At 38.9% G+C, this 27,117-nt stretch overlaps 1 protein-coding gene across 4 annotated transcripts in view; it reads left to right on the top strand.

Moving 5' to 3' along the window:
• The first annotated feature begins 2,397 nt into the window (after window positions 1-2,397).
• MAK (male germ cell associated kinase) overlaps window positions 2,398-27,117 on the top strand; it is a 42,678-nt gene continuing 17,958 nt past the window's right edge. For 2 of the 4 annotated variants that reach the window (XM_045509604.2, XM_010945725.3), the window contains exons 1-9: window positions 2,398-2,550; window positions 7,807-8,136; window positions 12,912-12,966; window positions 13,626-13,747; window positions 16,912-16,991; window positions 19,694-19,826; window positions 24,074-24,245; window positions 25,498-25,665; window positions 26,066-26,377. In XM_045509604.2, coding sequence (XP_045365560.1) covers window positions 8,036-8,136; window positions 12,912-12,966; window positions 13,626-13,747; window positions 16,912-16,991; window positions 19,694-19,826; window positions 24,074-24,245; window positions 25,498-25,665; window positions 26,066-26,377 — 1,143 coding nt within the window. In that variant the 5' untranslated portion in view covers window positions 2,398-2,550; window positions 7,807-8,035. The other 2 variants (XM_010945726.3, XM_074348091.1) reach the window with 2 other exon arrangements.

The following is a 27,117-nucleotide window of genomic DNA, read 5'->3' as shown; positions in this document are numbered from 1 at the left end:
TCAGTGTAGGTGCTCAAGATCTGTCATCTGGGAACGATCTCATTCCTGTCAGCTCTGCACTCCTCCGCGTTCAATCCCAGCAAAGATGAGCAGCAAAAATGGTGGCCAGCGGCTCCATGCCCTCATTTTATTGACAAGTATCCCTAACAGAAAAGGAAGACCTTTTCCCTGGGATCTTAGAATCATGTGCCCATCTCTGCAAGTCAGTCACTGAGACTGAGTGGCTTACATGTTGGTCCCTGAAGCTGAATCACAGAGACAAATGGATCAGAGGTGTCCCCCGCCAAAGGAAAACAGGGGGGAATACCTGACAAGGAGGAGTATATACTGAACAGGCAAAACAAGAGGTCCACTGCAGATCAAACAGGGTAGAATTCAGTGTAAGGGTCAGAAACTACACAGTAACATGAGGCCATTCAATAAAAGGACAAGTTAAACAACCAGAAATGTCTCAAGCTGAGATTAGAGGAGAAAGTAAGTTCTCTCCTAGGAGGCCCTGTGTGATAATGGGTCTTGCCTCCCCTTCCAACCCCATCCCATACATTCTCCCCCACCAACAGATGCCCTTCCTGCTCTTTCCTCTGTGGTACCCACTCCCTGGCCTTCATGTGCCTGCCTCCTTCTGTCCCTCAGGTCTTGCCTAAAGGGTCCTCAGACAGGACTTTGAGAACTGGCTTCTGAGAGTCTTGTTCACTGTTGTACTCCCAGTACAAAGAACAGTGCAGGCACATAGTAGGTGCTCAATGAGGGCTGGTTAGAGAACTAGACTGAGGGTGGGTGACTTTCTTTTCCCTTTCACTACTTGAAAAAATAACACCAAAAAAAATAATAATAAATAAATAAATAAATAAATAAATAAATAAATAAATAAATAAATAGGGAGGAAATGACAATGACAATGCTTCAGTAGGAAATGCAGCTGCATAAACTGCACCAGTCTGAACTGATCAAACGCAAACACAACCAAGGCCATAATGTCTGCCAGGTCGCCTCCAGACTTACTTTAGAGGAGAGTTATTTCCCCCTTGTCAAGGGCTAATTCCTCCTCCAGCCCCAGTACATCTCCACAGCCCCATCCCCAATCCCAGGATCTTGCTCGATTATCCTTCCTTCTCTTAAACGTCCATTCTCTCTCACTACCATTCATGTCCCTCAACCTTATAAATGTCCTCAAATCCTTTCCTTTTTGAAAAAAAGCCTCTTTCTCCTTTCTAACGACCAATTCATCTTCTTTCCCTTTTTTCACAGCAAAACTTTAAGAGTATTCTACACTCACTATTTTCAATTTCTCAAACCTGTTCACTACCCATCCATCTCCAGTCTTGCCTTCTTATAAGCTCCATTTCAATTTTGCTCAAACTTAAAATTTCCAAAAGTGGGTTTATTATTTCTCCCACACACCATCTCCAAATCTGCTTTTTCCAATATTTCTCAGCTTAAGTTTGGACACCACTATTCACCACTCATCTAAGCCACATGGTCCTGTCAATATTAACCTAAATAGCCCTTGAATCTGTCCCTTTCTCTCCTATTTCCATCATCACTGTTATAGTTGGATCCTCATCATTCCTTCCTGATAAATTGACATAGCCTTTTTTTCTTTCTTTTGCCTCTAGACTCACTGCTGAAATCTACCTTCATAGGTAGATTACGAAGGCTTAGTCTTCACAAGGGGCATATAAACTCTCCATGATCTAACTTATGCTTCTCACTTCGCCTGCAATTTCACTTTAAACTGTGAGAGGGCCATGAACATGTCTGTCCTGCTACCTTGGTGTCATTCTTGGTGCCAAGTTCAGAGCTTGACACCTAATAGATAATTACCAATGGATACATCACTGCCCCATCTCTCATGCTTCGGATTTTTGCTAGCCAACTGAGTTTTTTGTTTGTTTTGCAGTGACACAAGGGTACCCTTTTCTCACAACTCTAGGCTAGTTACCATGTCCTCACTTATTCACACATCCAGTTATTTATCTTGGGATTACCACGCTCTAACACTGTGACTGGTACTGAGTAAGTTCCTTGAACGGAGAAGTGAAAACAAATTTAGAAGCGTGACCCAGGAGATAACATATCTGAAGAGTTGACCAGTATAAGGAACTGCAATCCAGAGTGCTCTTCCCTCAGGTAGTACATATATAAGCAAATACAAGTACTTCGAGGCAAACGTTGCCTTCCTCTTGGTCTTCACAAGTCTTAGGGACCAGATTCAATGAATCAAGACTTTGTAAATGAAACGGAACAAACGAAAACAAAATAAAGGGCAAGCAAACCAACTTCCTATAAAAACTGAAAAGGTAATCAGGACTCTCCCTAGCCCCAAATTAAATGGCAGAGGGTACTGGAAGTTGAATATACATCCAGATGTTCCCGGAAGCCCCGCCCCTAGGGAGGCGGGACGTGTGCGCACGGGCGGGGCTTTCCCGGATCGACCACGCCCCTGTGGGCGGGGTGTAAGCGGGAGGCTGCGCAGCAGCTGGCGCACCCCCGCCGTTTCCTAGGAGACGAAACACACAGACGCCCCAGCTTCACAAGGGGGCGAACGAGGTAAGCGGCCGGCGCGGGCAGGTAATCCCGAGAGGGCTGCGGGGCCGCCACCCTCCGTCCTACCCAGCCTGAACCTGTCCTGCGAGGCGGCCCGGCATGTCCCCTCGGCGCCCTGTCCTACCAGGGCCAACCTCCACCGAGAGAAGGGGCCTGGACACTGGTAGGGGAGGGACTGGAGGGAGGAGGACTCGGGGAGGGGAGAAGTGGGGAGCGAAGGAGAGGAAACCGGAGGGACGGCGGGCGGGAAGGGATCAGCCTGCGCCTGCTGCGTGGGTGCTCTCCCAGGCTCCCTTGACCACTTTCCTGCGCTCCTACACCGCCGGGGTCAGTGCCGGGTTGGAGGATGACGGCCAGTCTGAGGGGCCAGCACCCCCGAACCTCTCCGCCAGGGTGCCCCAACTCCCTCCCTCCCCTCCCCGGCTCCCTTTAGTGCTTGGGCTGGAGGGGACACTACTTTCAGGAGTGAGGGGCGGGATCGGGTCTCGGGAAGGCAGCGGAACTGAGTTCAGAACTGTTACAAAGTAAAAGAGAAGAAAGAGAAACTGGGTCCAAATTCAGTGCTCATTCGTGCACCCCAAGTGACTCCCCGGTAAAAGCGGAGTCCCGGCACTGGATGGACCTAGAGGGAGCTCCCAGTCGAGCCAGCCGTGGGGGCTCAGGGGGTCGCCTGCTGGTGGCGACCGGTTCCCGCAAACCAGCAGGACATCGGCCTCAAGAGCCTTTGAAGGGCTCTGGTTTGAGAAAAAAGATCAATGTCTGGTAACAAAAACTGTTTCTTTCTGCAAATAAGACAGAGACTTGGTTAATTTAAAGACAGGGTTGGAGTTGGGGGGCAGGGGGGCAATAAAACTGGTTTTTAGTGGTTAACCTCAATTCTAAAAGGAAATAAATTTATGTAATTGTGTTTAGATAATCTTTTAAAACGAGCAGGCATTTGTTCTAATGATAATGGAATTCTCAGAGCGTCAAAGTTACCAGTTATTTTAATCAGAAAAACAACCCCTTGAGTAGAAATAGCGGTGGAGGCAAAAGTTACTTTACAGTCTTTTGGCCTTTACCCCCCACCCCGAACCCCCAGTTCACCCTGCGTGCTGAGGAAGAGAGAAACTCCCCCTGAAGGCAGCCACCTCATGCTTATGCAAAGCTGGCCTTGGGCAGGATGTTTGATCTCTTCCTTGGCGTATTATTTTGTTTTTAAACAATTTGTGAATATCAGCACAAAGCTTTTATTTTTCAACACTGAATCTTTGTTTTCCCATTGTAAAAGCTCCTTTTAAAATTTCTATATGACTTGGTTAGTTTGAAATCGTTTTGTTTTGCTTTTTAAACAATTTAGTTATTTTTAAGGTGTTACTTTTTTGGGAAAAAAAAAAAAAAACAACAAACGTTAATGCCAGCCTTGTGGTAACAGTACAGCTGATTCTACAAAGACAAGTTGAAGACATCCAAACTCACCTGCTCAGTGATTGGCAGACCCAAATTTTACCCTCCATTTGCCCTCTGTGTTAATCTTCTTTAATCCTGTCTAAATCCCTTATTAGCTGGCAGAAGCTGTTGAGAAGAAAGCTCAAGTTTACAGTAATTGTGCACTTAGATAAAAATAAGACAACAAAAATGGAAGAGAAATAATATTTATCTAATGTTGGTCTATAACTGAGCCTCTAAATAAACGTCTTTTTCTTTAAAGCAGAAAATAAGGTTTGTTTAACTTATAAGAAAGTCAGTAAGTATTGTAGCTTGACTGTAGAAAATTCCAAGTTCGTAACAGTTCTTTTAAATTAATTGAAGATCATAGTTATATTACATTGACTTGTTTTGCCTTGTTGCACAATATGGAAATACACATATGGAAATATTCATGTGTGTAAGAAATCATGTTAACACATCCCTCTTTTGCAGAGTTAGCTTTCCATAGGTCAACAGAGAAGAATATATGTAACTTATAGAGAAATAGTCTTGGGTGTGAACTGGGGACCCATAGCAGCCTGTCTTTTAAGTTACAGATACTGCTCTTTGGCTAGTAATCCATTGAGGACCTTGCTGTGCTGCACTGATAGTAAGTGTGTATGTGCTATCAGTGAGCAGGTACATGGGAATGATGATTTAAAAAACACCACCTTTACTCTTACATCTACTCCTCTTTACATTAGGCTGTTATCCTTATATTTTCAGGGGGGTAAGGAGACAGCTGAGATGGTCAGCTCACTCTGCAGGGCCTTTTGTAATGAATATGACTCAAAAGAGGCCTTCCTAAAGTTTTGTTTGGGAACATGGTATGTATGCCTGTTTTACTTAAAGGTTAGGCAGGGCTTAAACTGGCCCGAGTCTCTCAGAGCCACGAATCAGAGCTTTTTAAAGATCTATGTTATATCCATAATCGTCACCACTCTGCCCCTCAAACAAAAGAAGCTGGGAAATGGCTGTATCCCTTGTTTGTTTATTCTTCCCTGAATGTAAGTATCCCATGCCATAGCCACCCTCACTCGAAGCAAACACTTTGTGTTTCCAGCTTTTGTTTGGAGGTTGGTTGGTTAGGCTTGGGGTGAAGTTTCTAGAGTATCCTCTCCAAAAATGGTTGTGCTTCCAGGCCAGTGCAGAGGGCATCCCCTACTGACTGACCTGTGTGCTGACAGTACTGGTGATGGTGGTGGTTGATGGTCTCAACAGGGGAAGAGAAAGAGGCAATGAATTCCACTTTGGCGGGTTGTTAAGCCACTGCAAGGTTAAACTTCGGTACTGTTTCTGGCACCTCTTACCTGTGAACTTCTCTCCCTGCCTGGGCAGCTCCCTCCTCCACTCCTTTCTCAAGCAGTATGTCCTTTTCCAGAAGTGCCTACATGACTGTCTACCTCTCAGACCCTCAATGCTTGTTCTCAGTTAGGTGTTAACATGAAAATAATTTGTTGCATATGCAGCCGGTTCGCAAAGAAAAGATACTGTTATCCCATTAAATTTCTTAAATAATTTTGGGATAGAGTAAAAGTAGTAATTTTCTTAAGGAACTCCAGGTCCCTTCTCTCCTACTCACTCACAGTCTTTCCTTCATTCTTTCTGGCTTATTTTTCACAATGTCCTTCCAGGTATCAGGATGAGCCAGCTGTAGCCCCAGGTGTAGTCAAGGTGGGAGGTACCGTCTGCACTTCCCAGCTTGTTTATAGCATCTTGGTGGTTTAGGGCCAGGAGCTGAGTTAGGAATTAGGGATTTTTAGGGGATGATGATGTGTGGGCAGCTTCCATGGTGGAGTAGATTCTACAGTTTTGGGGCAAAGAGAGGTGCATCAATGACATAAAAGCTGGCAAGAATGGGTTATTTAAAAGTTGGGGACCACACTGAAAAAAACAAACAGCTTTAGGCTGATTCAAGTATTAGACTGACTCCATCACTGATTCTCTGACCACAGATCATTTAATCCTTCTGTGTTTTTATTAGTTTTACTGATATGAGGAACATTGCAGCCTTTTGGACAAATATATCCTCTGTATTGTGACTTAACGAGAAAGAATCAGTAAACCTCTAGAGCGCCCATTTCCTTAAAAGAGATGTTTATGTCACCTTAAATAGGGAAGCTAGAAAAGAATGCCAAGCCATCTGACATGCTGATATAAACTGCAAAAGACTGATTTAATAAAACTCTAAATGATCAGAAGAAATACACTTTAGTCCATGTTTTGCTTATCACACATAATACAAAACAAACCCCAAAAGATTTCCTTATCCAGATAATGGAAACAAATTTTAAAGTAAATACATGTTTTGGTCAGAAAAGGTGTTGCCTTTCTCTATATTAATGTCTTAATATTTAGAATCTGTGTCTGTGTATAGTGTAAAGACCATTTATCAAAAATCTTAATTTTCAGGCCAATGGGGAACCATTTGCTGGCATTTGTTAAGATCCTTTGCTCAGATTTATGCTGAGAAATGTGAAGGAACCCCTACGCAGAGATGGAATATGCTGTCATGATTTCTTTTTCAAGATCCTGGCCATGGAGTTAGCATAGCCTAATTACTTCTCATGGGCCTTGAAGGGGTTACTCTCTATACGAAGTCAAGTAAATGATAATACACACTCTTTGTTATTTGAAAGCTCACAGCTTCTTCCAAAGTTTCCTGTGGACAAATATGTTCCTGTACATGGGAAAGAACAAAGCTTCCTGCATTTCTCAGCACCCGTTTCTCCAGAAAGCCTGTTTTTGGAAGCCTTCAGTGACAACTACAGCATATTTCTTGTCAGTCCTAAATTTCTGAATGTAACAGAGAAGCAGTTTCTGTGATTTTATTTTATGGAAATCATACTACAGTGAAAGAAAAAATAATCTTTAAATGAAGCACCAATTATAGAAGGCATTTTAAAACAAACTATTTTAATAGTGTCAGACATGTTACCAACTGCAACTAAGCATAAAGCCTTGTAACAGAACGATAGAGATATTTTTTAAAGCAACGTAAGAATGAGGACCAGGTATGAAAGAGAAATAGTTCCTGGAATGCAGACGTAAGACAGAACCATGGGAGGAAACTATTGAACGCTGCTGTAGGGCTAGTGCTTTGTGTTTTTTTTAATTGTAGTAATAAAATCAGAACTATAGAAACCTAACCCTCCTAGTATATACAGATCCACAATCCCCTTTCTGTGGGAAAGCACTAAAAGATGAATTTTTAAAAATTAATTCGTGCAAACTCATTTGCAACAAAGCATGACCTGAAATGACATGAGGCCATGTAGAGTCTTCATTTATTTTAACTTCGTGTCCTTTTCATACATTTTTCTGCAGGTACATTAAGATGCTGCTTGGGAGGTGTTACGAACCGTGTTACTTTTCTAAAATATTCAAATCCCTGGATTCCAACACATCTGGCCTAGGAATTTTACATGAGAGATTGTGGTCCAAATTAAATACGATACCAAAATTGATTCATGAATGGGTATAGTAGAGAGTCTGATTTTCCAAAGTCTGATTTGGACAAATGTAGATTATGTTCAGTAAAAAAAGGGATCATACCAATCACTGAGCCAGTATTTATTGAACATTCATGGGATGAGTAGCATGGTGGGTGTAAATGGAGCATTCACCAGGGAGTACCATCAGTCTTCTCTATGTGAACATCATTCCACAAGCAGTTGATTTACTGACACAAGCGTAACATCTTGGTATTTATATTGGTTATAATTTTCCCTGTGCTGTAGGTTACCAGGAAATTTTTTGAAGAGATTTTTGAATGAAAATTCCTCTTCTTCTTGTTTCGCTTTTTTACAGGGTGTTCATAAGGATGGAAATATTGTTTCCTTGCCAGATTGCTTATTGCTGTATCTTATGAACCTACATAGTCTTGGGGAAGAGCCTGTGTTCAATGATGATAAACGTGTCACCAGTGTAGCAACAATAGTCCAAGGGCAAAACGGAATACAAATAAAGACGCCTTTGTATTTATATTCAGCAAAAAAGTCCTTTCAGTCATCAACTTCTGCTGCGTCATTTTTCCGAGATGAACCGGTACACGACCATGAGGCAGCTGGGGGATGGCACCTATGGGAGTGTGCTGATGGGCAAGAGTAACGAATCCGGGGAGCTGGTGGCCATCAAAAGGTACCGTGGGCAGCCCTGCAAAGTCGCCCTTTGAAACCCATCTTTCTTTTCCTCGCTTGCTTGAGAACATATATATGCACGGAGAGAAGTCTGGTTTAGACCCCGAGCTTGTTAGGCTAATGATGTGGAAGGCCATTCTGGAGAAACCGTGGCTAAGAAGGAGCTCTGCTGACCCCTGTGGGTATTATTTTAATTTTCTAGTTTGTCCAGCTAGCTTGACAAATAAAAAAATAGAAGGGCTCTGCTTTTTACACAGAATACATTTGAACTGAAACTGAAGGTAATGGATGGAATTTTTTCAGACTTGAAAGTTGAGTAAAGAGTACTTTTTTTTTTAAACAACAGGCCTTGAAATCAGATGGTATTCATAATACCAAATTGAGTTCTGAATGGCATATGGTATTTTCCTGAGCTTACCAATGAAATAGAATTAATTATTATTAACTTAATTATTTCTTTTATCTACTGTATTTGATATCTATCATATGGAAAAAAATTACTCCAAAGATTAGTGACTTAAAACAAGAATAAACATTTATTAATTCTGTTTCTATGGGTCAGGAAATTTAAGAGTAGCTTAGCTGTGGTTCTGGGTCCAGGTCTCTCCTGAGTGGCAATCAGATGCCAGCCAAGGTTGCAGTCATCAGCAGGCTGGACCGTGGCTGGAGCATCCTCTTCTAAGGTGGTTCACTGTATCTGCTTGCTAGGGCTGCTACACCAGAAGGCCACAGACTGCCCATCCCCCACCCGACCCCTTTCCACCCCCTGTCCCATGCCCACCCCTCGTCCACATCCATCCCTGTCTTCTGGAGGCTAGAAGTCTGCGTCAGGGTTGGTTTCAAGTAAGACCTCTCTCCTTGGCTTGTAGACAGCTGTATTCTCTCAGTGTCTTCACATGATCTTCCCTCTGTGTCTGTCTGTGTCCTGATCTCCTCTTCTTACAAGGACATTAGTCCTATCGGATTAGGACCTGCCCTAAAGACTTCATTTAACCTTAATTACCTCTTTAAAGTCTATCTCCAAATACAGTCACACTCTGAGGTACTAGGAGGTTATGACGTCAACATATTCATTTGGGGGGAACACACTTTGGCAAATACTAGGTTCTGTAACAAAGTTTAAGCCAGAGTGGGCGGCTTAAACCACAGAGATTTACTGACATAATTCTGGAGGCTATAAGTCTAAAATCAAGGTGTCAGGAAGGTTGGTTCTTTCTGAGGGCTGTGAGGAGAGGATCTATTCTAGGCCTTTCTCCTTGGATTATCTGTAGATGGCCATTTTTTCCTCTATACCTCTCCTGTATCAACTTCCCTCAATGCATATTTCTGTGCCTAAATTTCCTCCTTTTATAAGAACAAAAAGAGGCCTCAACTTCTTTTCACATGGGCCTCTACAGATGGTTGCTTGACTGTCATGACACGGCAGTTGGCTTCCAGCAGAACAAGTCCTGGAAACTGGTTACCACACTCAACCAAATGATGACACTCTAAACTTTAAATGCTTTAACAAATGTTTATCAAATGTTAAAAACTTTACATCAGGATAGAGAACATTATGTATATAAGGAAATACTTTTACAAAATATTGTCTAATTGCCATTATTATCAAATAGGTAAATGTTCAATGTACAAGAACTGAAACGAAAAGTAGGAATAAAAAGAAATTACCCTGACCTGATAAAGTGAACTATTATAGTACTTCCCATAAGACTGGTTTTAAGACCAGAATGCCTGCCAAATCCCCTATTGATCAAGACTGCACTGGAAACCCTATCTAATGCAATGAGAGAAAAAAAAAATAATAAATGAGGTACAAGTATTTGCCAAAATGAGATGAAATCATCCTTATTTATAGGTTAAATGATTACATAAATTCACACAAATAAATACTTCACTACACATAAATTTATACGTAAAAATATCTTTAAAAGACTGGAAAGATTTACATAAAATTCATGAATTTTATGTGGCTTCTGGGGAGGGGTAAGAAGATGAGAATAAGAGTTGTGTCTCATGGTCTCATTTAAGGTTATTATCATTGTTTTGTTTTATATAACAAAATGTTCATTATTCCTTCCGGGTGGCAAGATCACGCATTTGTTTTAGTCTTCAATTTCATAAAATGGGGAACTGGGCCTCACCTGCACAGAGCTAGGTAAAACCCTGAGAGAAGAGAGAGGTCAAATACTGTAAGAAGTCAAACAGATTGAGGGCTGAGAAGAGGGCATACGTGTATAACTTAGGAATGCTTTTGGTGTATGAAACTAAAAAGCTAACAAAAAATAAATTAAATGGGGATTTACTGTCTGACATAATAAAAAGTTTTGAGGCAGGCAGGCCGGGGCTCGTGCCTGTCTTACTGCTGTTATCGTGGACTTCGGTTCTTCTGTCTTTAAAAAATACCTGCAGCGGCTCCAGGCCTTGAGGATGAGCTCCAGGCAAGAAGAAAGGAGGGACCGCTGAAGCAGTCAGTTACTGGACTCTCTTTTAATTAGGAAAGCAAAAGCTTTCCTACGCCCCTATCCGGAGGACTGCTGGTTACTTCTCACTGGCCAGGAGTGTGTCACGTGGCACACCTAGCTATAGGGAAGCTGCGAAACTGAGTTCTTAGCTTGGCATTCTGTATCTCTGTGTTCAAACCGAGCTATGTTGGTGAAGAAGAGAAGAGTGGCCCTTGGACAGTCAACTCATAGTGTCTGCCACATTCAGTATTCACTGTGTGCCAGACGGCGTTCCTGCCTTGAGTGTAAGGACAGAGCAGAAATGAATGAGGAGAGGAGGGGCAGTGTGGAAGGCCTGAAGTTTAAAAATTCACTCAACACATAATTGTTAAGCCACTCCACTTGGTTGCTCAGGACAAAATGGGGATGAGATAGATGAGTTATAAGAGACCAACAAATTAGAAAAGTTACAGCACAAAATATGATTAAGTCCTGTGATGGAGGATGCTGGAGAAGTATGGAAGGCTTCTCATAGAAAATGAGACCCTAAGAATGAGAAAAAAATTATCAAGAAAAAGAGGAGGGGGAAGAATGTTCCAGGCTGTAGGTTAAATATGTATGAAGGCCTGGAGGCAGGAGAGAGCATGTGAAGGCTGGACTGGGGCTGAGGAGCTCGAAGAAGAGGAGATGGCTAGAGTGTTGATTATTAACGGGGCAGAGAAGGGACATGAGGCTCTTGGATGAGGAGGCGAAGCCAAGAGCTGAACAAGTGTATGTAAACAGCAAATGCAGTAGTAACGATGGTGGAAGGAAAGGAGAATGTGGTGAGAGTCTAAAGTCTTAGAGAGTAGAACCATTCCCCAAGTATCATGGTAATTATGGGGGACTACAGTAGGATAGAGGGCAACACCTTTTTGGAGTTAAGGAACTGTGAAGCCAAGCTACCAACAAGATTATCAATATGAATGGTCACTACGGCCATTACTCCTTAAGGTTCTAGACAAGACAGAATCTTAGGATAATTTTTGACCTCATGTCGCCTACGAGAATCACGCAGAAGGCTATTTCTCTCAAGCCTGATGCAAAGGAATAAACTTTACCTGAAAATCACAGATGTTAGACCCCTTATTCTCCATTCTCAATTGCAGAAATACTGCCTCATCACAAAGGCCTGAGGCCTGGCCATTCAGTGGTTTAAAAGACGCCCTTATCTCCTGGTCCTTATAGTTAACTTGTACTGTTTTGTGTTAACCTTCTAAGGTCTGTTTCCTGTCAGATGGGAAGTGCCATGGTCACCGTCTCTGATTTCATTGCCCTGGCACAGAGTAGGCGCTGGATGAATGAATAAATGAAAGAGAAGGTGGCAGGGAATCTCCAAAGAATTTTAACAAACTGGTTTAATTTCTTCCAATTAAATTAATTTCTTTAAATTGGTCTAAGACACTGGGATCATGTTTTGTAAGGAAATGTCTGTATTTGTTGCCTGTAGATACGCGCATCACCTTAGGGTAGTATTGGTGAGTAGTAGCGGTTGTGAAAAGAAAGCAGCATATTAGTCTATGTGGATGCAGCTAGTAGAGATTTTCAAGAAGAATAAAAGTTTCCATTTGTACTAAAATTTTGGAAAAGAACTTGATTATCTAGCCTCTAAAAAATTAGATTAAAAATTCTATAGTTACTAAGAATCACAGAGATTAGGTGCACAGTTCTGGATGTTTATTAAAATACTTTTACATTGTATTTGACTTCTATTTTATTGAACGTTCATTTAAAAATTGACCGCTGTGCTAGATTTACCTTTATCATTTTAGCAAAACATTTATAAATCTATAGTACTGAAAAGTATCTTTTGATAAGTCAGTAGGCCCTCAATTTCTTCAGGCTCCTTCATAAATTTCCAGCACTGAGTGAGGATAAGTGAAATTCTGATTCACGAAGGGTGTTTTAGAAGTAACTGCAGTGATGCCCCTTACATCTTACTGCAGCCGACCGCAGACACAGATGAAAATAAGAACATGAAGTATGTATCAGACTGCTGAACTGAGCAGTTGACATTAAACTTTCCTGGTGCAGTAAATAGTAGCTACTCTATAGCTTAGGAATGTGCGGCACAGAGGGGCCGTTAGGTAATTTGTCCAAGGTGTGACAGCCATGAACCTGCACCAACGGCCGTGAAATGTGCAGAAGCGAGGTGACCTCCTTTTCAGGAGGCAGGAAGGGAGGGATCGCTGGCCCAAGGTGAACGAACAACAGAGTAAGAAAGCCCAGTGGTGTAATGTGTGTCTTCAAATCCTTAGTCCTCAAGACACTAAACTTTTCTTGTTTTAAATTTCAGAATGAAGAGAAAGTTCTATTCTTGGGATGAGTGCATGAACTTGAGAGAAGTTAAGGTAAAACCCTAGAGATGAGAACCTGAGAGGGCTTTAGGTCCACCTCACACCTCTCGTCTCTGAGGACCGTGGCCAAGGAGACTGTTCTGTTCTCTGTGGGAAGCAGTCCAAAGATAATTATATTTCTTTTTTTTCCCCTCTATCTTCCTAAAGTAACTTCTCATTTCTCATGTCAGTGGAGAACAGAAAATAACTATATCCTCATATTTGAAAATATACTCTCACTTTTAAAAAAGCATTTAAATTTATACTATCAAAGGAAATAATTACTGTGTACAACTTCATTATATTTTATGCTGTATAACTTGGGTACATTTTTGGTGACTTTGCACGGAATTTCACATGGTTAAGTCAGAAAAAAGTTAAACCTATTTAATGACCAAGAAAAAAAAAAGTGACAGATTGAATGTTTGGTAGCTACTGCTGACCCAGTTTAATTTTGCACTTACATTCATTACTTAAAACAATTACTGCATGCTTTAAATAGATGGTCTAAGATGTTTTTAGACATGTAAGATATTAGAGGTATTAAAACAATTCATTAATACATTTAGAGGAAATGGAAAATTACTTAAGGTATTTGTCACACCTAGCATTCATGAGCTTTTGCCAACTTCTGTAACTTTTAAGAATTTTACTGCTTATTTGGCCCACTGCAGTCTCTGAAGAAGCTTAATCATGCCAATGTGATTAAACTGAAAGAAGTTATCAGAGAAAACGACCACCTTTATTTTATATTTGAATATATGAAAGAAAACCTCTATCAATTAATGAAAGACAGGTATGTCTTTATTTTATGAAAACTGATTTTTTCCTTATTATCTCCTCCATAAATCCCTTGGTCCTGTCTATATGTCACACTTTACATTATACAGATTTATCACTCCAAGAGGTAGCTTTAAATTATCTTTATCAAAGGATAATATCTAACATTGAAGAACCATCATTTTTCTGTTGTAATCTCTTAAAAGTCAAGATAAATATTTCATATAAACACACTATCTATACTTTTTGAAACGAAAGTCTATCTGCAGTTTAATACTCAGTAATAAAGCTGACCCTGGGCAAAATTGAGGAAATTCTCTTCCTTGCTCTCCCAAGCATCTTGTGAAAAGTTAAAGAGAATGGGGGCAAGAGAAGGAGTTTCCAAGAAAGGACCTAATAAACTCGTTCATTAGAATGCTTAAGTGAATGATAAAAATGTGTTAGCCAATCCCAGGGAAATTCTCATTTTAATTTTTAAACATGTGAACAGAATCTCTAACGAAGGAGAGCTTCAGTCATCTGCCATGAGCTTGGAGAGGATAATATTTTGGTGGTAGCTGCTGGTCACATCTGGGGAATTAGTGTCCATTTTACCTGCTTTTAAAGCCAGAGTTGTTCAGCAAAAGATCCAGAATACTTTAGAAATGAATATCCCAATAGAATGATGTTGATTTCTCTCTGTATTTCTTTCATACACACAACACACACACACACACACACACACACACACACACACTCACTCAGTTTCTAAGGATGGTGAGTAAATTTTAATCATATTTTTCCTTCTTTCAAAAAATACTTATTGAATGCCTGTTATGTTCCAGGAGGCTGTTATCATTAAGACAATAATAGCAGTTAAACTAAAAGTGAAGAAAATTTCTACCTCTCAAATCACTGTTTATTTTTCCAAAGTTCCTTCTAGCTCCTGTGTATAACGGCATGCATGCTTTTTATGTCATTGTAATTTTAGTGGTGATATATTTTTTAATTTAATTTGTTCATTACAGGCTTTTTTTAAATGCTGGTACATAATCTTCATAGTTACCAGAGCTAGCATGTTCTATTAAATGACTGTACCAAGCTTCACTTATCTCTTTGAACTATTTAAAAGAAATAACTATCAGAATATGAAAATGAATGTATGTTATGTATACGCATGACTGAACTATTATGCTGTACACCAGAAACTGACACAACATTGTAAACTGACTATACTTCAATTAAAAAAAAAAAGTAGGTTGGGAATCATAGTGTATAATGCTGATGTAATTATTTTGTAGCCATTAAAAGTGCTCATTATGAAGATTATGAAAATCCTTACAAGTGGACAAAAAACAGAAACCAAAATTATATTTATGTAACATTGATACCTACTATAAAAGTTATACACACAAATGGATTAGGACTGGATTAGAATACTGAAAAATCAAAACCTTTACCAGGTGGTGTGATTATGGGTAATCTTTTTGGCTTCTGATAACTTATGGCTCTGTAAAATATACAAAATGATAAAAATAGGCATGATAATGTTGAAATATAGTTGTCGAAGAAAAAGAAATTCATCTGATTTTAAAAATATACATAAACCTGTTGGTGGAAGTGCAGTCGCACTTAATGCAATTGCAAATGAACACTAAAAAGAATCAACTTTGGAATTTCATGATTCAATTCTGGATATCTAAATTAAATGGAAATAAAAGTGACATTGTTTAGAATATTATTCAATGTCAAAAGTATAAATTAAACCATTAACAACTGTACGTGATAAAGGGCATTCTGAGGTTAAGTGGTGTTTTTACACTTTGTTTTTGGCAGCTTAACTTACTGAAATACTTTTTCAGTATTTCGAGTTTTTAAGGATCAAGATTAATTTACAAATATTTTTTATTCAAGTAAACTTCTTTTCCATTTCAACTGAAGACCAATATACAAAACCTTCACTGATACTGTAACTGTACCTTCAGTATATAGCATTCTTTTTACAAATTTAAATTGTTGGCAAGGATAAAAATATTTTTCTCTTTTAAAATTTATTTTATAGTTTATGAAAGTGAGTTTTTAAAATGTTTTGATCATGATCAATACTATTTTCAAATTTGTTTAAAGATCAGTGTTTATCTTTCTCTATTGTTTGTTTCTAGCCTATTTGGTGGGACATTTTAGAACATTATATAAGTATCTAATACAGTTAACAGTATAATGTTGAAAAACAGGCCATTTTCCATATGTTGAGAACACTGTAAGGTAATCCAGTCAATCATGCTGAAATAAAGACGTTAGAAAATGTTGAAATTATGATAAAGTTTAAATGCTTGAAACAATTACTTTCAAAACACAGCATGATTTCAGGGTCAAAGAATTAAGGTGTTGATCACATTAATTTGTGGTATGCTAGTGATTAACATTTTTCAGCCTTTATTTGGCAGTAATTAAGATCTTACTTTAGGCTTTTTATAATTGCCATATAAAACTGCACTGTCCAGTACAGTAGCTACTGGTCACATGTGGCTATTGAGCTCTTAAAATGTGGCTAGTCTGGGTTGAGCTGTGCTGTAAATGTAAAATAAATTGTATACCAGATTTTGAAAACTTGATACAAAAAAGGAATGTGAATTCATTAATAATTTTTTATATTAATTACATGTTGAAACAGTATTTGGTATATATTATGTTAAAGAAAATTAATTTCACCTGTTTTATTTGCTTTTCTTAATGCAGCTACTGGAAAAAATTTAAATACATAAGTGGCTCTCATTTGTGGCTCTTAAGTTTCTATTGGACAGTACCAATATGCAGTCTAGAACTAAAGCAGTTATGCCTCTAAAACTCTTAAAGCCTACAGAATACAGATTTAAATACACTTGGCTTATGTGATGGCTATCAGTTTTCCAATTTACTTTGCTCCTTTTGGGACACTTTAGAATTTAGCTACTGAATATTTGTGCAGGACATTTAGTATTGGATTTGAGTTTTTACCAAGTATTAAAAATATTCTAATTTTCACATTTTAAATTTATAACCTTTAATATTTTTATAAACTATAAATCATGCCTTTAGCAAGTATTATGAGGCCAATGGGGCTCCAAGGAAGGAGGAACACCTGCCTTCTTGTTTGTGTTGGTTGGTTAGTCAGTTGGTTAACAGAGTGATGTGACTATTTATTTGTTCATTTCTTAACAGAAACAAGTTGTTCCCTGAGTCAGTCATCAGAAATATTATGTACCAAATATTGCAAGGGCTGGCATTTATCCATAAACATGGTAGGTGTCCGTTCCCTGCCTCTTTATTGTCAAGGTCATGCATAGGGATTGTATATAAACTGTTAAATAATATTACAGTGGATAACTACAAGTTTGGAGTATGTGCCTACTCACTGACATTTTTATTTTAAAAATTTACAATTTCTACAATTCTATATAAAATAGAATTTCAATAATCTATAACTATATTCCTCTGTAGCAGAATTTTTTTTAAGACTGATCATCAGCCTTGAGTCTCAGTCATCATAAACCCACCCTGCAATCTCATTCCCCCTAATTTTACACGGAAATGAAAAATAAATAAATAAGACCCCTCATTTGGAAAAGACTGAAATGCTCCAGTCTGTCGTGCTTGGATCTACCAGTTACTAACATCTAAATCGTTGAAAGCACACATGCTGTGGTATTTCCTAGTTTTCCTTAGTATTTACATTTAGTCGTTTCTGTACTTTGAAAATTAAATCAAGTGCTTATTTTTATGAATTTCTTATTTATATAATCTTAATTTATAATTTTTTGCACATCAAACCAAAATAACTTGTCTGAAAAGTTAGTATGATTATTATGAAAAATTTTAAAGACTGTTTAGAATCACTAGATGTTTAGATATTAAATCAGAGAAGTTTATGCCGTTCTGTTGCTGCATTCTGAGCACAGGCATTCAAAAATCACCATCATCAGTCTCCTTTCATGTTTCCTCCTCTGTTTTATATTTTCTTTTCTCCCTTCTCTCTTAACTGCTACAGGAAATAATTTACTTTCTAAAAATGTTATGTAGAATTCCATATGACCATTGTAAGAGCATTCCTGAATCCTCAGCTTTTTTTGTCTTATATAAACTATTAAGGTCTTTAAAAGCTAAAACCCATGATAATATACTACAGTCCATTCGCAAAAGTCAGTCATTTATTAATTACACAGAAAATAAAGGATATATGCTACTTTAATTGTTCCAAATGGGTTCCTGACCCTCAACCCATTTTTAAACTCCGGTCAGCATGGTAACTTGATATTTGCCTGCATTAATTTATGCTAATGGAAGCAAGTGTGATGTGGAAAATCAAAAGCCTCGTGAATTCTTTGATTTTTGGAAAGACCTTTGTGTTTCATTGGTATTTTTTAGGCTAGGAATAAAAGTGGTTTAGATTCCTCAGATATAACTTCAGGAACTTCAGAGCATTAGGACTGAAGAAAGAAATTAGCTTGGGATTTAAAAATTGTTGCTGAAAGTAAATAACGTATGAGTAATCTAGACTCGGCTGTAAAATTGTCTACATAGTGATTTAGAAACCAGACTCCAAGAACAACAGACACTTTTAAAAAAGCTAAATTATTTTTGCCATAGTTAATAAACATCTCAGATGTAATCCTGTGAGAAAATAGGTATTTTAAAAATAGTAACTGTCAAAATATTGGACTAATATTTTAGTTAAAATAGGATCAAGTTAAAAATATATTTATATTAGTGAAGATAGGGAAAACCTCAACTGTGGTTTCATTCTCTAAGGTTTCATGGATTAATGTCACTTTACCATCACATGTGCTCTCCATTCCTGTCTTCATATTATGAAAGTGCAGTGTGTATCTCTTGGAAGTAAGTGAAATGGATCACAGGAGCTATTTGGAGTAAGGAATACAAGATAAAGGGAGTCCAGAACTGCTGTAGATGCCACAGAGAGCCCACACTGGCTTTGAAGGGATTAAAAAAGTGTAGGCTTAGGAAGTCCTCCTGGCCCAGAGCGACATGAAAAACCCTCTCGCGATGACCTCTTACAGCTGATGACCAGGCCCGCTCTCAATGCTCCGCCCAGCAAGGTCACTAGGACACAAGCTGTCTGTGTACAACTCGTGCGCTTGACAACCCCCTCACGTCTGCAAGGAGGGCTTTCTGCCTTCTTTTCAGCAGGCTGCCTTGTAGCTTCCATAACTAGCCATTTATTTTATACGTTTACTTGGTAAACAAGCATTGTCATTATTGGGTTTTTCTATAAAGTGGCTACCAGGGGAGAAATGAGCTGTTAAATAAAACAATTTTAAATGAAGGAATTGATTCAAATGTGTGGCGTTCCACTTGGGTTTAATGGACTTCTAAAATAAGTGATTACTCTCAGGGAGTCGCGTGTTAAACTGCAGCGTTGACAGAGCAGTGGTAGGACTGGCTGCTCTGACCTCCGCCTGTACGCAGCCTTCCTCGGGCTTTCATTCAACTGTGTCTCTACAGGCCTCAGACACTCGTGATCATAATACCTCCTAAAGGCTGTTGCTCAAATTAATGGGGATAATAACGTGGCAGTGTCTAACTCAGTGCCTGAGCTTACTGGATCCACAAATAGAAATACATGTGGATACACAGCTGTAATTGCAAATGAGTACCCCCCAACCCCAGCAAAAAAAGAAGAAAAAAGTTTGTGCTGGTAATTCCGGCAAAATAAAAACAAAATGATTATCAAAAAAAAAAAGAGAGAGAGAAAGAAATACACATGTAGATAGTTTTTTTAATGACCATATATACTGTATGAATTTCCTTGACAAATTATTTTGAAAGCCCTGCCTCCCATCACTTTGTAGACAATGAATATGGTTTATTTTTTTCTTTAAGTTCACATTCCTAGTTAGAACAGAAAGGCTCGGTCGTATTTTGTTAATTAATCAAATATGTCTAAACATGATGATTTATTGTTTTTCCTCTCTATATTACCAAGGTTTTTTTCATAGGGATATGAAACCAGAAAACTTGCTTTGTATGGGCCCAGAACTCGTGAAAATTGCAGATTTTGGACTTGCAAGAGAATTAAGGTCACAGCCACCGTATACTGACTATGTATCTACCAGATGGTAAGTAGCTTTATGCAGTTGTCCAGAGGCAGACTGAAGTTTTCCTACAGTGGGTTGTTACATATCTTTCTGGAGGTTCCACACTGAGTATTTAAAACAAAATTTAGAACTGAATTTTGCATTCTTTGGAAAGAGAAAGACTGGGTCATGACTATTCTGATAAAGGAAATAAAAGAAGGGAAAAAGATGTCATTCATCCATCCATCCATTTAACAAATATTTACTGAACACCTATTATCTGCTGGATACTATTTTTGGCACTAGGAACAAAGAAGTGAAGGAAACAGAAAAAATCTCTGCCTCGTGCTGCTTCCATGACAGCCAATACATAAATTAAAAATATCGTGAGTTATCAACAAAAAGACACATGTAATAGTCCCAGATTGCAAACTACCCAGATATCCATCACCCAGGGCACAATATATTCACCCAGTGGACTGCTTTACAGCAATGAGAATGAAAGACCTACAACTGCGTAAACAGTATGAATGAATCTCACAGATACAATGTCAAGAACAAGAGGCTATCCTTTGATAACTATGTAAGTTTGAAAAGCTAAAGCTCTAAACTATTCTAGAAACAATGAACAGTATATATATGTAAATTTAAAAAATATGTGCAGCATATTGTATATATGTATTTACATGCAATCTATTGTATATGTGTAGTCAAACTAACAATTTTACCTAATAAAACTGAAAAAAAAAAGAACAAGGGGCTAAACAGAAAAAGAACACATATTATGTGATTCCATTACATAAAGTGCAAAAATAGAGCTGATCTGTGCTGTTGAAAGTCAGGACAGCAGTTATGTGGTGGGGGTGGGGGCAGCAGTGGCTGGAAGGGTGCAGGAGAGGGCCATCTGGGATGCTGGTAACATGCGGTTTCTTGACCTGGGTGCTGGGTCCATGGGTACCTTCTATTTGTGAAAATTCAGCAAGCTGTGCTCCTCGGTCTTATGCATTTTTCTGTGTGTATATTATACTCCAATAAAAACAAGAATATTTGAATATCATATGGTGGTACATTACTATGGAGAAAAGTAAAGATGAGGTCACTAGGGTGGGCCACACTCCCAGATGACTAGTGTCCTTATAAGAGAAGAAACTCAGAGGCGGATACACAGGGGGAAGACATGAGAAGACACTTGGGGAGAATGTTGTGTTATGACGGGGACAGAGGCTGCAGTGGTGCACCTACCTGCAAGCCAAGGATCGCCCACAACGCCAGAAGCTAAGAGAAGTCAGGGAACAGATCCTCCCGGAGAGCCTTCGGAGAGAGCTGGCCCTACCTTCACCCTGCTTTCAGATGTCCAGCCTCCAGTACTGTGAGACAGTAAGCTTCTGACTTAAACATACAGTTTGTGGCACTATGTGACAGCAGCCCAAGGAAACCAATACGTTTGATAATGCATTAAAAAAAAAGGGGGGGCTTGCAATGAACTCTTTTTTTTTAACAACAATGACCTCCAAAAAACAGAAGTGCATGCTTAGTGGAAAATTAAGTATCTGTTTCTCAAGAGAAGGTGCTGAAGAGCTAACATAAAATGTTCACTGGCATTTGCCATCGCCCCTGGGGCTGGAAGTCACTGACCTGGTGAAAACCAGAACACACAAAGCTGCTGAAGCAGCACCAGCATCCATTTCAAAAGTCAGCAGCTATTCCAAGAAGACTGTGCCAGAGACGGCCACGAGGAAAGGCAGCGACAGAGATGAGTTTTCACATTACTCTATGAGGTATTCATTATCACTGGTCACTTAGATGAAATGAATATTCTAATTCATTCTGTTTCACTTTTTTTTATACCAAATTCTCTTATGCAGATATGAAAAGTAAAGTGACTGCCTGCAAATGTATATGGATAGGCTTCCTTTTTTTAGTTGAGATACAACTGACATTAGTTTAATATTATGCTAGTTTCAGGTATTGTACAGGCTTCTTTCGTGGAGGAAGAATTCACAATTTAACAATGATAGTTTTAAATGAGTGTCTTTAAGTTGGCTTCAAAGAGAAAAATCAGTTACCTTATTTCAAATAATAGTTTGATTTTTTGCATCACACTTAATAGAATCAAAGTGAAGCTTTCGGGAGTTCGCTCTTTGAAAAGTGAAAAGTCTGACAGTACTGTGAATGCTAGTTAATTTCAGGTAAAAATTTCAGCATTGAAAATAAAATTCTTTTTGCAGTGATAATACAAATACCAATTTTAGTGAAGCCTGGCATCATAAAAACAGTATTCTAACTAAATTAAGAAAGCTAGAAAGCAGAAAGGTATTTGGATTGGTTAAGATGTGTATCTGTTTTGTAACTGCATCCAAATATGCAGCTGAATTTGTATTCTACCAATCAAAATAACAAGTTGTAGTTGTCAATTTACAGATTACACGTACACGCACACAGCGGGTAACTGAACTACAAAGTTTTTATGATGACATTGATGTTGACTACAAAAAACACTTCAGTGTGGCTGTATGTGCTGTGCTGTCCTTTGAAGTTTAGAATTGCTTGAGCCTTTGAAAAATTACTTTGTAAATTGACTTAAATGATTTACAGTGGTATCTTGCTCTTTTTGTAAACAATCCCTTAATATTTTGGTTGCATTTTGTTTCAAATCACTTGGAAATCTTCAATCAGAATTTCTGATAAATAGCATACCAAAACCCCCAAGCTTTTGAAGTCTATAGCAAACTGCAAGAAGTCTGCAAATAGGAAGATAATGATATTTATGCTGGCAAGAGCAAAGGAGGAAGTGAACACATTAAATGATAAAAACTCAAAGTGTACTACTATTTTTTTTTTAAATGTATAATTAGAATTGGAAAATCTCTAGCAGGGAAGAATCTTTTGAAGGAGCTTCTATTTTCAACTGGGTAAGTTTAAGTCTATGCTGCAGTGGAATGAAATTGAGAACACTTGCCTTCAGCATCTAAATTTGGCAAAACAGTAAAAACAGTTTTGTCTCATAAAAATATTTGTCAAAACATAGTAACAAGTGTTGGCCAGGACGTAGAGGAATGGGAGCCCTCACACACTGTTGGTGGCAGTGTGAAATGGCACAAAACAGACTGACTGGCAGTTCCTCAGTGGTTAAACATATAGTTACTGTGTGATCCAGCAAACTGCACACCGAGGTATATACCCAAGAGAAATGAAAACATACGTCTGCACAGAAACTTTTACGTGAACATTCATAACAACCTATCTACAATAGCCGAAATGTGGAAACAACCCAAGTGTCCAGCAGCTGATGAATGGATAAGCAAAATGTGGTATAGCCATGCAATGGTAATAAAAAGAATGAAGTACTGATACCTGCTACAACATGGATGAACCTTGAAAACATGCTAAGTGAAAGAAGCTTGTCGCAAAGGACCAGACAGCATATGGTTCCAATGATACGAAGTGACAGAACAGGCAAATGTACAGAGAGTAGATTAGACGTGCTGGAGGCACAGGGAGAGCAGAGAGGTGTGGGGTTTCTTTGGGGGGTAATGAAAACATTGTAAAGTTGACCGTGATGATGGGTGCACACCTCTGTGAATACACTTAACACCACTGAATTGTATGCTCTTAAATGGATGTGATGTGTATCATGTGAACCCTACCTCTAAGCTGTCAAAGAAAGACACTCTGAATGGAAGCCAGAGGACAATACTGAAAAACATTTCAGATTTCAACATGAAAAAGAGTAACTGAGAACATCCTCCACCAGCTACCTTTGCCTTACAGAGTATTTTTCTCAATTAAAAATATTGTCAATTAAGGGAACTGAGTCAGTTGAGGAATCAGCACTTTCAAACTGATAAGCAAAAATTAGGAAAAAAGCCCAGTACTCAGGAGTCATCTTTGTTAATCTTTTGTGTTCTGTCCTTCATATGAATATATCAGGATGTAATGCTCTGTAAAATTACACAGCTATTCCCATTCGGAATGTATCTGCTTCCATTCAGAGCTTGCTTGCTCCCTTTTTCTTAATATGCTATAGACCGTTATATTTAAGTTCCTGTCTGAGGCCACCTGGACATTTTATTTTTATTTGTCTCGAGCTCTGCTAACTGTGATTAGAAAAAAATGTGCTGTATCCAACATCAACCCAACACATTGTGCAGAAGCCTGATACACAGAAAGCACTTCGTACCTGGTCCTTGACTGAAATGCATGATCAAACAGAGTAAGATCCCACTGCCACTCCATCTCTGAAACTACAATCAAAATAGTCTGTTTTGTTTTGTGTTCTATTTTCATAGGTATCGCGCTCCTGAAGTTTTACTAAGATCTTCCGTTTATAGCTCTCCAATTGACGTGTGGGCTGTTGGGAGTATAATGGCTGAACTATATACGTTAAGACCACTTTTCCCAGGGACAAGTGAGGTTGATGAAATCTTTAAGATCTGCCAAGTTTTAGGGACTCCCAAAAAAGTAAGTACTCTGGTCCTTAAGTTGTTATAACTTTTGATTATTTATAACTTTTGGCCAGCCAGCTGGCTGGTATTTTTATTTTCAAAAAGGCTTATGCATTAATAGTTAATTTTCTTATAGCCTGTATTTTTTTTAACTGAGGTGGGATAGGACTGCAAGAAGCTAGAATTCCACCAGACTGTAGGAAAAAAGGTGCTTGCCCTTCTTTAGGAACTGAAGTGAAAATTCCCTATATTTAGAATTCTGTATATTTAACTTTGGGCTGATGACTACAGAGACATCCTCTCTCAGACTCTTTCCTACTTGCTCTGTCAATATCCACTGGGATCAGCTCATTAATGCCAGGTGTCCTGGACTTTATTTTCTCTTAACCATTTCTTGTTTCCTTTTAGATATACCTCTGCTGCAGATATTTAATTTTTTCAATATATGTATTTTTCTCTTCTTTAAATTGAAGTATAGTCAGTTTACAATGTTGTGTCAATTTCTGGTGCACAGCATAATGTTTCAGTCATACGTATACATACATACATTCCTTTTCATATTCTTTTTCATTATAGATTACTATAAGATATTGAAAGCAGTTCCATGTGCTATACAGTATAAACTTGCTCATCTATTTTATATATAGTAGTTACTATCTGCATATCACAAACTCTAATTTCTTGAACTGAGTACTTTTCAATTAACTATTGCACTCAGCTAGACTTTACTTTCTGAGATGTACTGATTTACTAAGTTTAAGCATATATAATTACACCTTAATTAAACTAGTATGTGCCTTGTAGATAACATTAGACAAGTAAACATACCTATTAAAACTTGTAACATGACTGTCATTTCCCAGCTATGTGCAGTTTTTAACATGAGACGCAATGTATAACATACAATGAGGCTCTTGGTAATAATCAGTCTCTTTGTAAATCGTTTGTCCTTATTTGTTCAGTCACCTGGGTAGCATGATAATCATCAAGATCCAAAAAACAGAAAAGAGTTTAATATTCTGCAATTTGTAAAAGTGTTTTCTCCATTTTCCCCCTGATTCTTAGCTCACTGTTCTTTCCATGCTGCTTGCAGCACTGAACTGTGTGTGTGATCTGGGATTTCACACTCACATTTATTTATGAGCCAACATTAAGATTTTTGTGCACAAGTCGTTTTTATATTACACTATGTTTTAAAGTCATTGCTAAACACAGTTTTCTTATTGCTTTCTCCCCCCTCTTTCTCCACTTTTCTATTCCTTAAACAGAGTGACTGGCCAGAAGGGTACCAGCTTGCATCCTCTATGAATTTCCGCTTTCCCCAGTGTGTTCCTATAAACTTAAAAACTCTTATTCCCAATGCCAGTAATGAAGCTATTCAGCTTATGACTGAAATGTTGAGTTGGGATCCAAAGAAACGGCCAACAGCAAGCCAGGTAAGACAAATCTTCCTGGGATGGTTGGGTTTTTCTGTTTGTTTCTTAATTTGACATTTTACAGTATCAGAGATATTTTCCTTTAAAGATAAGTCTATTCTTAACCAGAGGTTTATCAAGAGTTGCTTTGACTGGATGTTAAAATTACAAGTGAGTTTTACATTCTTTCTACTAATGTACTTTTTAATTTTTTAAATGAAATTTATTTCTCAAATCATTTTTTCCTGGTTATCTTTTTAAAGTCATCACATAAGGGGAAAACTGGGTGCTTTCTAAATCTCTGAAGCTTATCTTGACTTATTGGGCTAATAATATGTGTCTAGCCCAATGCCAGACAGCAGTTTATGTGCATTAAAGTTAGGTGAACCTGTTTTCCACTGGTTATTTCCATTTTTTGTAGGCACTGAAACACCCATATTTTCAAGTTGGTCAAGTATTAGGCCCTTCCTCCCATCATCTGGAATCGAAACAGTCTTTAAGTAAGCATGTGCAACCACTAGAATCAAAACCATCTGTAGCTGACCTAGAAGCCAAGCCTCTGCCAGACATAAATGATCAGACTGTCGGGCAGCCCCAACCAAAAAACAGCCACCAGCCACTGCAGGCCATCCAGCCGCCACAGAACACAAGTGTCCAGCAAGCACCGAAGCAGCAGAGTCAACAGAAACAGCCACAAACACTATTTCCAAGTATCGTCAAGAACATGCCAACCGTAAGTAGCCCATCACGACATTCTCAATGTGATGGTTGGCTCAGCTAGGATTTCGTTTCTAGGCATCCCTGAGAATGTTGGCTAGATCATGTCCCGTGGCTCCACAGAGCTGCAGGGGAGGCTGGCGTTTGAGGTGTTTAAGCTGGGCACACGGCTGAACAGAATCTTAGCAAGGAGGAGGGGAGTGGGACCACTGATGGGCAACCAGCAGCGCCGGCCACACTCTCCTTTGACCTCTGCTCAGACAGACACAGAGTCCAGACCTTTTATTCCTTGGTAACAGCAGACGTCTTCTTTCCTGAGCATTCCAACCACTGTGAACCTGCCGCCCTTCTCACTCCATGCCACCGTAACTGCAAAGGCCTCCTATCTGAAGAGCCCGACCTTCCTCGAATACAACCTTAATCACATCACTCTTTAAGCTCAAAAACACCCAGTGTGCTTCCGCCCCCAGGATGGCTCTAGTTTCTTAGGCAGGCACTGAAGGCCCTTCATCACGTCGCATCTTTACAGTCTGTCCTCCACCCAGCACAGAGCATCTGCTTCAGTAAACCGAGTCTCCCCCTTCTTCCTGGAGCACACTCCGGCACCTTCCTATTAAAAAGTCATACTTCATTTCCTCTTCCAAACTCTAGAGTAATAGTGATAACAACAGCAGCAATAATAATAATGCCTAACCTTTAGTAACGCTTGTGTGCTGGGCCCTATCCTAGAAGTTTTTTTTTCCAGTTTAAAAGAGT

This window comes from Camelus bactrianus, chromosome 20, assembly GCF_048773025.1.
Source record: "Camelus bactrianus isolate YW-2024 breed Bactrian camel chromosome 20, ASM4877302v1, whole genome shotgun sequence".
Taxonomy (NCBI): domain Eukaryota; kingdom Metazoa; phylum Chordata; class Mammalia; order Artiodactyla; family Camelidae; genus Camelus; species Camelus bactrianus.
The sequence above is the reverse complement of the archived record's forward strand: the minus strand, read 5'-3'. Positions and strand labels throughout refer to the sequence as shown.